The sequence below is a fragment of the Rhodamnia argentea genome, chromosome 4, assembly GCF_020921035.1.
Source record: "Rhodamnia argentea isolate NSW1041297 chromosome 4, ASM2092103v1, whole genome shotgun sequence".
In the NCBI taxonomy this organism is placed as follows: domain Eukaryota; kingdom Viridiplantae; phylum Streptophyta; class Magnoliopsida; order Myrtales; family Myrtaceae; genus Rhodamnia; species Rhodamnia argentea.
In genome coordinates, this window is record NC_063153.1 from 11,589,140 (window position 1) to 11,601,538 (window position 12,399).

General features: G+C 38.7%; 1 protein-coding gene across 1 annotated transcript in view; it reads left to right on the forward strand.

Moving 5' to 3' along the window:
• The window catches only part of LOC115727986 (disease resistance protein L6-like), a 449,825-nt gene that overhangs the window by 218,589 nt on the left and 218,837 nt on the right, over window positions 1-12,399 (forward strand). Inside the window, exon 5 of the mRNA XM_048278019.1 lies at window positions 1,424-1,438. Within this exon, the coding sequence (XP_048133976.1) occupies window positions 1,424-1,438 (15 nt within the window). The remainder of the gene's footprint in view (window positions 1-1,423; window positions 1,439-12,399) is intronic.

Genomic DNA, 12,399 nt, shown 5'->3' on the forward strand with positions numbered 1-12,399 from the left:
TTGACGTAATGGATATAACCAAATGTATCGAGTAAAGTGATCAATGAAGATAACATAATATTGAAAACCATCAATTGATAAAGTGGAAGCTGGACCCCAAACATCAAAATAAATTAAATCAAGCGGATGACAACTAACAAGTGTCGAAAAATGAAAAGGCAACTTGTGACTCTTGCTACACCAACAAGTGTCGCAGGACAACTTATTATCCGAACTAAACTCATTAGATGAAGGAAGCATAAAACTCTTAATAATATGGTGCAGAATTTTGGAAGAGGGATGTCCTAATCAATTGTGCCAAACTACCGTCCGAGCTTGTTCTCCAACTAAGGCCGTGGGATATTGTAACGAAGAAGGTAATCGATACATTCCATCGCTAAGCTCTCCTCGGAGTATTGTCGCTCCCGTGCAAAGTTCCTTCACAACAAAATAAGAGGCAAAAAATTCAAGGGAAACTTGATTAGAACGACAAAGTTGCGATACCGAAAGTAAATTTTTGGTTATATTTGGAGCACACAAAACATTGGTTAGGCGGAATTTAGATTGAGGATAATGTAAAGTGGTAGAACCGGTGTGGGATATTTTCAAACCTGCACCATTACCAATGACGATTTCGTCGGGTCCTTCATAATCATTGTGTAGCGACAAGTTGGCAAGATCGTTTGTAACATGATGAGACATTCCGGAGTCAACAATCCATCCTGAATCGCGACTAGCTTCAGCTATATTCATCTCGGGTTCACGACGGATATCTCGAAACCGATATCACGTCTTTGCTAAGTGCCCGGGTTGATCACACGGTTGACATACAATGCGTGAACCATATGAAGGACCATCATGGCTACTGTTTCGGCCTTCATACCTGCCATCATTCCAACCGATTCTGCTATCATTGCGGCCTTCATTTCTATTGTGAAAGCGGCTATTTTTGTTGCGCCCATTGTTGCGGTAGGTGCCAACAGACTGGTTGTATTGATTAGAGAAATGTGAATTGTCCTTCACACGATTATTACGGCTTGTGTAGTAAGTAGAAACAGGAGTTGTATCTCGGGCATATTCTTCTTGTTGAAGAAAGATTTCATACACGATTAGCTTATCATGAAGTTCTTCAAAGCTAATGGGATTTTCCCGAGCACGTATCACGGTGGATATCTCCTTGAACTCCGATCCAAGTCCATGGAGAACATGAATGACAAGGTCATCATTACTTAAGGGAGTATCGATGAGTGCCAATTCATCCGCAATGGACCCGACGTGTTGCAAAAATTCAGAGACAGATCTTGAGTGACGGCGAACCGAGGACAATTGATCCTTCAAGTGCATAACCCGTGAACGCGAGTTATTCGCGTATAAGTTGGTGAGTTTCACCCATGCTTCTCGCGAGGTTTGGCTCGACGCAATAAGAGGAACAATATTTTCGGAGACAGAGGCAAAGACCGCATGAAGAAGCAGTTGGTCTTGTCGAATCCGGTTGGTGTATGCGGGATTGACAGCAAATGTAGTGCCGTCGATGAGCACTGTTGGAGGACACGAGAGTGTGCCATCAATGTAGCCCTTTAAATCATATCCAATGAGCGGGGCATTGAACTGGGCCTTCCAAGAAGGGAAGTTAGTGGCCGTGAGTTTCAACGACAATTGAGCGGCGGCCAAAAAAGAGATTAAACCAGCGGGAGCAGCAGAAACACCATCGGTTGTAGTAGAAAATCCTGTAGAGGCGGCCATTGACGAGCAATAGAAGAGAAAATCGGGATCGAGAAGGAAACTCGTGAGAGCAAATTAGGTGTGCTCTGATACCATGAAAGATATTGAAAATTCTCTATATTGATAATGAATAATTGTTTACACTTTACATGATTTTATAGGGAAATGTACAGTAGATTGATTGCTTAATTTAAGCAAAGAATCCCAAAATATATGCAACAAGAAAGGTAACAAAATAACAGAAAATAATATCAAAAAATCAGACTTGATTACATTCCTTTATAGTTTGGTCTCATGTTGAACTTGTTATATCACGGTTGGAACGTCGATTCACAATCCTATTCCACCTTGGAGTGAAGAAGTCGGTGATGGGTTTGAGTTTGTTGGTGGAATAAAGAGGAAAAAAAGAAAAGGGTTAATATCATGGAAAACCCCAAACTGGTACACTTGTGACAAATTTATCTCAAATTATTTTTTTAACCACAAAAAATCACAAACTAGTACACCTGTGACAAATTTACCCTAAATTGGTACACATGTGACAAATTTACCCTTTGTTAATTTTCATTAAATTTAACTGTCAAATTGTTGATTTAGTGACACGTGATAGTTGACGAGTATACCAATATGGGATTTTGACCCTCTGTTTGTCACGGGTTTATCAATTTGAGATTTTTCATGATATTAAATCAATTTAACGGGGGGTGAATTTGTCACATGTCTACCAGTTTGGGGTATTTCGTGGTCAAAAGAATTAGTTTAGGATAAATTTGTCACAAATATACCGGTTTAGGGTTTTTGGTGGTCAAAAAAATAGTTTGGGATAAATTTGTGACAGGTGTACCGGTTTGGGGTTTTTCGTGGTCAAAAAAATGGTTTGGGGTAAATTTTTCACAGGTGTACCGGTTTAGGGTTTTTCATGGTATTAACCCAAAAGAAACTGTCACCCATAATTCAGTGACCCTTAAAGGATTGATTGCTGATGTGAATTTTTTCGGCTTTCATTTGAAGAGAATGTGGTACAAAACTCCCGGTGAATATCACGATTTGCACATAGAGATCGAGAGTGATGAGGAATTGAAGGGAATGGTACAACTAGCATCCAAAAGTGGATTGCTTCCTTTGTATGTCGAGGGAGAGGCAATTCCTTTGTACGTCGAGGTAGAGGTAATACTTCAAAATATTTTTCATTTTACACTTACATGTTTACAATCACTTTATCTTATGTCAATAATTCTCAATTTATTACTAATTCAAATGTTTCACAATAAGGTAATTTTGCAAATTCTTGTAAATCTTAGTTTGACTCATACGTGATGTGTGCAATTTTGCTAGCACGAGAAGTAAAATGATATCTTGAAACAAGATATCCGTAGAAAGAAATTTTTACAAATCGTGGCAGATCAAAATGATAAAGAAACATTTTACAAATAAACTTCTTATATATCGAGTAACATGACTAGCTTTTTAAGAATTACATTATTAAGCTTTAAAATGATTTAAGAACCTAGATTATATTTGTAACCCAACTCAACCGGAAATATGACATAGTTCATATACAAATATTTGCTAATATCAACGTAGGGCAACATGTGTTGGAACATATATTATAGCAGAGCTATACGAAATGATAGAATTCAAGCAGTTGAATCTTATAGGGAAATCTTTAGTTTTAGGACTAGTGATATGATTACCTACCTGCATAAAAAGTTTTCTAGGAGAAGAAGTCGACCATTAAATTAAATAGAGATTTACGACCATATACAACATATCGCTTATTTTCGCCATCAGTGGGATAAATATTGCAAGATACAAAGTAATCTTAGGAGCAATACTGATCAAGACGTGGACAAAGTCTTATTTGAAGTACGTAGACGTGGTTTTCGTGTATCAATATGTATTATCAAGCTAAATGTTAGCACTATAATATTATAAAGGGTTAATACCATGAAAAACCCTAAACTGGTACACATGTGACAAATTTACCATAAATTATTTTTTTGACAACGAAAAACCCCAAACCGGTACACCTATGACAAATTTACCCCAAACTATTTTTTTGACCACCAAAAATCCTAAACTGGTATATCTGTGACAAATTTACCCTAAACTAATTCTTTTGACCACGAAATACCCCAAACTGGTACATTTGTGACAAATTTACCCCCCGTTAAATTGATTTAATATCACAAAAAATCACAAATTGGTAAACCTGTGACAAACAGAGGGTCAAAACCCCATATTGGTATACCCGTCAACTATCACGTGTCACCAAATCAACAATTTGAAAGTTAAATTTAAAAAAAAATTAACGGAGGGTAAATTTGTCACATGTGTACCAGTTTATGATAAATTTGTCACGGGTGTACCAGTTTGGGATTTTTTGTGATAAAAAAAATGGTTTGGGATAAATTTGTCACAAGTGTACCGGTTTGGGGTTTTCCGTGGTATTAACCCTATTATAAAAGGAAGTTTTCTAGAAGAATTTCTATTGACCCCTTTTTTGAGTAATTATAGAAGTACAAAGCAAATGTTCCACAAGCGACCTAATCCTTGATTTGATGGTTAATGAGGAAGCGAGTGTTACAATCCTTAGATCAAAAGTTAAATAATCATATTGGGATGTGGTTCACACTCCCCATTGATAGAAAAGCACGGGAATCGCCGATTGAGGTCCAAGGGAGCTGTCTCGGGAGGGGTCTCAAGGGTGTAACGCCCCTTGGACACTAGAAGACTTTTATTAATTTAGCTTATTTTTAATAGTAGTTTGAGCTTACACTCATAAATAGCTACTGCTACATATACTATTTTTCCCTTGTGATTGAGAGATATGAGAGAGAGGGGTCTGATGTGCTAATTATCATGGACTTCTCTGCTAGACGTAGCCCTAGTTTAAAGTGAATTAGGATAAAATCGTATGTCTCGTTTTCTTTTTCTCGTTTTTAAGTTTTATGTCGTTGTGATTTAGCGCCGCATCCTAACAAATCGCTATTTGCGAGGTTTATTTGCACTGGCATTCTCATATTTCTTCTTCTTTTTTCCTTACAAAATAGAATATGTGGTGAGCTCCTACTCCTAGGTAGGTAAATATCAAACTTATTTGAAATTTAGCTTAAGAAAAATAAAATAAATTCTTATTGATATTCCACTTGGCATCCGCGTGTTCGATCTCAGATTTTTCTCTAACTAATGAATGATGTCTATTCCATACTTGATTCGGGTAACTATGCAAAAACATCTAATATATGCCCAATACATATTTTATTTGGCTTTCATATTGAACTTGTTACAACACAGCTGAAAAATCTTTTCACAATCAGCTACCACCTTGGAGTAAAGAAGTCAAGTGAGGAGTTTGAATTTGTTGGTGAAATACAGAGGGAAAACAAAGATGTCACCCTTGATTCAGTGACATACGAAGGATTGGCTGCTGATGTGAAAGGTTTCGGCTTTCGTTTGGAAAGAATGTGGTATGAGGCTCCTGGTAAAGACAGCCAGTTGCTCATAGGGATCAAGAGTGATAAGCAAGTGAAGGGGATAGCACAACTTGCAACAAGGAGAGGATTCATTCATCTGTACGTCGAGCGAGAGGTAGTAATTGAAAATTTCTTTCACTTTCCATGCATATGTTTACCGCTCTTTGAAATAATTATGAAAAAAAAGACTTAAATCTATTGTACGAATGCCAATTTGATTTTTAATTTGGCTGATTTAGTCCTAAATCTTTTCACAATTTGTCAATTAATCCTTTCGGTCAATTTTGACTGGAAAGTGCTGATATAAATGACATCAATCCCAAGAAGCACAACCGGCACTAATCTGGACAATTTTTTTTAATTATTATGTTATTTGCATAAGTATTTTTTTCATTATGCCCGACCACCTAGGCCCTATCCGGCCAAGGTCAAGGGTGCAAAGGCCTTATCCAAATCCAGGCGAGACCCTTGCCGTGAAGGCCTCCCCCATGTTTGGGCAAGGCAGCCTGCACTACCACATTGCAAAAACGAACATAAAATAAAAGAGTCAAAACATTAACAAGAATTTAAAAAGTTTTAAATTGTCTGCCTTAGCAACAATTGTGTCTACGTCGGTGATTTGTGGCCAAAGTTAGCGGAAGAACTAAACTGACAAATTGTTAAAATATTTAGGATTAAATTAACCAAATTAAAAGGTTTAGGACTGATTTGGTATCCGTACAATAGATTTATGATTTTATTTTGTTGATAATTTTCCCCAATATCTTTATAGTGTGTCAATATTTCTCGTTCAATTATATAAAAATTTGAAATGTTTCACAATAAGACGATCTTACAAAATCATTTAAATGTTAATTATTTTCATGCACGCAGTATGTTAGTTTAAATCTACATCACATACTTATCTAAAGTTGAAACTTAGTCATTAGATTGAAAATCCAATAAGCACTACGGATATTCTGCTAGACATCTAAATATTTAATCCTAAATTTGTTTGTAACTAACACATGGTATCTGTGCCGTACAGGATTTTTGGGTAAATATGCAAAACGTTTGATATGTTTCAACTGCATATATTGTTTGGCAATCCCACTGAACTTGTTCCTTCACAGATTTCCTTCACAATCCGATTCCACCTTAGAGTACAGAAGTCCAGCGAGGGATTTGGGTTTGCTGGTGGAATAAAGGGAGAGAACCAAGATGTCACCCCCGATTCAGTGACATATGAAGGATTGATTGCTGACGTGAAAATTTTCAGGTTTCGTTTGAAGAAAATGTGGCATGAGACTCCTGGCGTATACCGCGATTTGCTCATAGAGATCCAAAATGATGAGCAAGTGAAGGGAATGGTGCAACTAGCATCTAATAGAGGACTGATTGATTTGTATGTCGAGGGAGGGGTTGATAGTGAGTGGGAGGGAGAATACGATGACGAGAAGATGGAAATGTTGACAGAGGAATGGACAATGAAGAGTGACGTGTATTCCGATGAGGCTGGGGCTAGGTGGGATATTTCATGTCCCGATGAAGACTTGGACTCTGCATCTGTGGGTGAAAGCGGAACTCATGGCATCTCCTCCGTTGATGATTTCAAGTCAGAGCCAGGGAATGCTGAATGTTTTGAGGCTACGGGATCGATTGCAGAGAAAGGTATGGACGGTGTCCAGAAATAGATGGAGCTCAATGGAGAACCTAGAGATGAGGAGAGTGCCAGAGATGTGACCGTCATATCTCGGATTCCCTAGCAGCTGACAGATATTTCGATACAAGAACTCTATTTGAAGCTTCGAGGTGGTCAGCGGGAGTGGATGAGATGGAGCTCAATGGAGAACCTAGAGATGAGGAGAGTGCCAGAGGTGTGACCGTCATATCTTGGATTCCCTCGCAGCTAGCAGATGTTTCGATGCGAGAACTCTATCTGAAGTTTCGAGGTGGTCAGCAGGAGTGGATGAGTTGGAGCGGTTGTTGAACGCAGATGTGTAGATGGATGATTTGTGAGGCATCGAAGGAAGTGTCCGGATGGAGATCCATGGAAGAGACGACGGCTGTTGTGAGTGGCTCGAGGGAGTTGAGTCGAGGAAGCTTCAAGGTGCTTCAATGTTCAGCCTGTAAGATCTCTAAGTACCTCCTTTGGTGCGTGCTATAGATCATCTAGGTTGTCACGGTGCACTAGGCTGGAGGTAGAGCATGCGTCACGTGCTTCACATGTTGTTACTGTTGGTTGCTTGAATAATATTGAATTTGATCTTTCACATGCAATTGGGGGAATGTATACATTGTGATGCTGTGAAATTGATTCTTTTGGTTTTGTTGGGGTTAACATACGTTTGGTTTTGTTTCAAGGAGGATAATTTGTGTTTGTGAGACATTTCAAGTGCAATTATGGGAAACAAAAGCCTAGATCTATTGCAATTATACCAATTCAATCTTATATGTATTTTTATGTCATTTCACTCCTAAAATTTTTATATTTGTGCCAATTCAGTCTGGTAGGCAAACAGTGACATAGAAATTTTTAGTAGTATTTTAATAGTTTTTTATTTCTTTTTCCTTTCTTTATCTCTTTTTTTTTTCCGTTGCCACTGTGGCCTGTGAGGCTAGGCTCACCCGGATCTTCGTAAGGTGGCTGCGGGTGAGGGGTTCATCGCCTCGCCGGGTGCCCGGCGAGCCTTGGCTAGTCTAACTGCGTTTGGCAATCACGGCTTGCCGGCCATAATGGTAGGGAAAAACAATAGAAAGAGAAAGGAAAATAAATATATAAATAAAAATTATTACAAATTGTCCACGTCTCTGTCGGCTAGCTAAATGGATTGAATTGGTACAAATGCAAAATATTTAAGATTAAATTGTCAAAAGAAAAGGTTTATAACTGAATTGGCATAATTATAATATGTTTAGGATTTTTTCTTGTAATTCTCCTATGCAAATTGGAGTCTTTTTGACAATTGAGAGTTGTGTATTGAGTGATTGTAATTTCCTCTTATTGATTATAGTTGAATATCTCGTAAATTTCTCTCCATAAAGTTCACACGTTGAACCAAATTGCATAAATTCTTTGTATCAAGATTATTTTCAGTTTTTATTTGTCGTCGATTGTTTGCATTTTGTTTCGCCCTTTGACCGTCTCACATGACATTAGCTTTTAAAGCAGAATTTTTCATATTAAAAAAAATTATACACATGAATTTAATCAAAAGGCACGTTATTTTATTTATCAAAAAAACTCAAATAGAAAAATATGATAATTCTTGTCCCTTTCATCAATCCCGACATCACTCTTAGCGCCCATCCCGATAAGAAAAGTTTTGGGACTAGAAAAATTTTCTAGACTTCTTGGATTAAGGTGGTTTATCAAATTTTCATAAGCGGAGAGTGAAGGCACCGTAGCAAAGAGACAAGAAAGCTCAATTGATTACACCATCAATTTTAACCAAACCGGTGGTGCCTCAACATTGTACCTATACAGGACTAGAAGCTATACCTTAAACCAGCAAATGCCTGCCGCTGAGGGCGTTGCGATTCTCGCCAGGTCTACGCTAGGGCGGCGACGCCCTTGCCGGATATGGGAGAGAGGTTGCGTGCCCTCCCCCTAGCGAGCGAGAGTTGGATGGCCCTAAGTTGGGAGGGGGAAAAACTAAAGAAAAGAAAAGAGAAAAGAAAAGAAATGGAAAAATATTATGTAGATGGGTTGAGTCGGGTTTAGGTCGACTCGAATATGGTTCGACCCATAATGACTCATTTAATCCATTTTGACCCATGTTAATGCAATATATATTCTTTTTTTTGGTAAAAAATGTAATACATATATATTTTTTTGGTCGAAATAAACTTCATTCATTACTAAATTGAAGATGTACAACAAGAGTTTCCGAAGTCAAAACATAAAATCAGCCATAGGGGATGGGGAGGTTTGGAAATCCAATAAGGCGGAAGGGAGTCTGTTCTGTGGGCCTTCGCCACCCAATCCGCGGCCTGGTTTAATTCTCTGGGCTCAAATATAACAGTAACGTTTTGCAACTGGGCCAATAGTGAGATGCAATCATTTACAATTGGTCGAGCAGCCCATGGAGTTTCCTGTCGGCCCGATAAGTAGTTCACCACTGATGGATTATCTGTTGATATTTGCACGCCCGGTTCAGTTCCACAACTCGGTTCAGTTCCACAACTCAGTTCGTGCACCTCGTCTTCTTCAGCCTCGACAGTGCCTCCCTCACATCTAGGGTTTCGGCGACAAGGACGGAAAGGGCGTGGATCTCCTTTGCGAATCCATCCGTGATGAGGCCGTGACTGTTCGTGCATATGCCCGCGACTGAACCGATCAAGGTAGAGCAGCACCATGAGCTGTCCACGTTAAATTTGAAGCCGTTTGTCGGCGGGGGGCTCCACTGTGCCGATGGGTGTCTGTTTCCTCTTACTGTTCTTCCCTTTCTCGGATTCGACTTCGCATAAAGATTATTCATCAAGATTGCTTCTTCTACGTATGCTCTAGCACTACAAAAATGGAAGGTTTTAGCCACGAATTTAGCGACGCAAATTTTGGAATAATTCGTGGCTAATCTATTTTGCGACGAAAATTACGACGGAAAACTATTCGTGGCTAATACGGCGTCGCAAAATTTAGCGACGAAAATTTAACTATTCGTCGCCAATTTGTGACGAAATTTGTGACGAAAAAATATTCGTCGCTAATTAGCGACGATATTATTCGTCGCAAGTTACCGACTCACTTTGCGACGGAGTACGTGCGTGGCAAATTAGCGACGAAAAAATTAATGGTCGCTATTTTGCGACGGAATACGTGCGTGGCAACTTAGCAACGAAAAAGTTATTGGTCGCTAATTTAGCGACGAATTATAACAAATTAGTGACCAACAGTTCAGCGACGAACTTTGCAACGTAAATGTTCCATGGCAAATTAGCGACGAACACATGTGTCGCAATGTGGCGACGAACTTTGCCACGAAGCTTTTTCAGTAGCAAATAATAGGTTTGCGACGAACAGTTTTCCGTAGCAAAGTAGCGACGAACTTGGTCGTCGCAAAGTTCGGCGACGAAGTTGACGACGAATTATTTTCATCGGTAATTACGTTTCGTTGCCTTTTCGTCGCTAAAGCAACATTACTGTTCAAATATTTAGCGACGATATTGGAAATATTCGTCGCTAAATTGCGACGAAAATTGGAGGACGTCGCTGTATTCGTGGTCGAATCTGTGGCACTTGCGTGGGAAAGTTTTGTGGGTAAAATGATTTGTGACGAAAATAGCAACGAAGTGGCTGAAATTAGTGACGACATTATTCTTTTTTGCGACGATTTTTTATTATTATTTAGAGATGAATTTTGCGACGAAAAAACGGACGACGAATTTAGTGACGACCGGGCGCGGGAGGATTTTATAATTTGTGATGATCGTATGGTAAAATAATTTTTTCATTCTTTGATTTTAAATCTAAGTACAAGCAAAATAAATTTCTAGAATTTATATTTACCATTGAGTAAGCAAGTAATAACAAGTAAATATTCAAGGACAAATGTTATAGTCACCAAAGAAGAAATTGTAACATCTTAATCCAAAGTAAATATCGACCGATACAGTATATCTTTACATCTATATCATCAATAAGGAAAATGATACAATATTAGATTTTCCTAATAGAAATCCCGAACAGAGAGTACAGAGGAAGTATGAAAAAGTGCAATCGATTATCTCTAGAACCTGACCTTATTGAAAAGGATATCCTTATTGTTTGTATGCATTATGCCATCCTCAAGTGTGCACTTCCACCTGCTCTTCGTCCGTGTCACCTAGACACACAAAACTACAAACTGAAAACATAGTTTCTACCTAAACAAAGTATGATAGCTCCAAGGCAGATCATCATTGTCATCCTGAAGCAACTGTCATCTTGTCAAATTGAGCTAGAAGTAGGTGCTGAGTATTTTACCTCAGCTCCCTCATCCACATCATCCTCATCATCATCATTTTCATTCAACGGTGGCTCATCTTCATCTTCATCGTCTCCAACAGCATTATGAAGTCCAACAGCAGGAGTAGCTCCCTGTAACTCTGAAGAAAAACAAGAGGGAGATCATCTGAGTCTTGTAATATACTAGTGACACCAAAGGACTGGCTCACATGTCATAAACTTGCAAAAGTCGCAAATACCATTTTGAGCTGGTGTACTAGCAATGTTGTAATCTTCATTGACGACTCCTTCATAATTGTAAATCTGCAATGCCAAGAAAAGAAACCACATCAGAAGGGAACCAACCAGTGAGATTGCTCGTTATCTCCCTTATTCTTGCGAAAGTTGCTCATCTCAAATTGAATCAGCCTTAAATGCAGGGCACGGTATGGATAACAATATTTTTAAGTTCTTTTTTTTTTTTTTTTTTTTTGAGGTGGGAGGAGGGTGGTTATTTGGAATTTTAGGTCAGATCATGGTATACCGTTGCACCTCATGAAGACTTGCTAAAATCTGCAATTACATATAGTTTATCAAGATATGTGCTCATGACATGGATCCTGAAGGCAACTATGGAACTTCCTGCCCACAGCATGAAAAAGGGAAACGCATGAACAAGGAAAATTGACAATTATATTATTAGAAAAAGCAGAAGAGAGGATGAAGCATTCAATTCAGTGTTGTAATATGTTAAATGTTGCTCACATTGGGAGTAGAAAGCATCTCGTCATAAGGATCAGGAGTTTGCCCATCTACTTGAGGTATCTTTGACAGTGGCCTTCCAACATGTGCCAGCATTTACCTATTTCTGGAGTCTATAGTGGATAGAACAGCCATCTTCTCTGTGATGTGGAAATTTACTGCACCTGAGTTAGCAAATATACAACTAAGCAAATTACAAAAGTTCTGAAAGTGATGCTGAAACTAAATCCACCAGGAAAAGGATGAAATATCCTGCAGCTGGTAAACAGTACATACGTTGGCCCAGGATAAAAAACTGCTTCAACACTTGAAGTAGAAAACAATAACCGAACTTCAAACACAAGATGTACAAGTTTATACTCCCAAAACTCCCCCTGGTTCAAAATCATCTGGCTCATTCGGTTACAAAAAGTATTCATAGAGACTATGAAGTATCAAGGCCTGAGAAAATGGCATTATAGCAACATAAAAGACCAGAGAAAATGTGTGCATGTCGCGCTACCACTAGTGATTCTCTGAGCTGGTCTGGATTTCCAATGCCTTGGGAAACTGAGC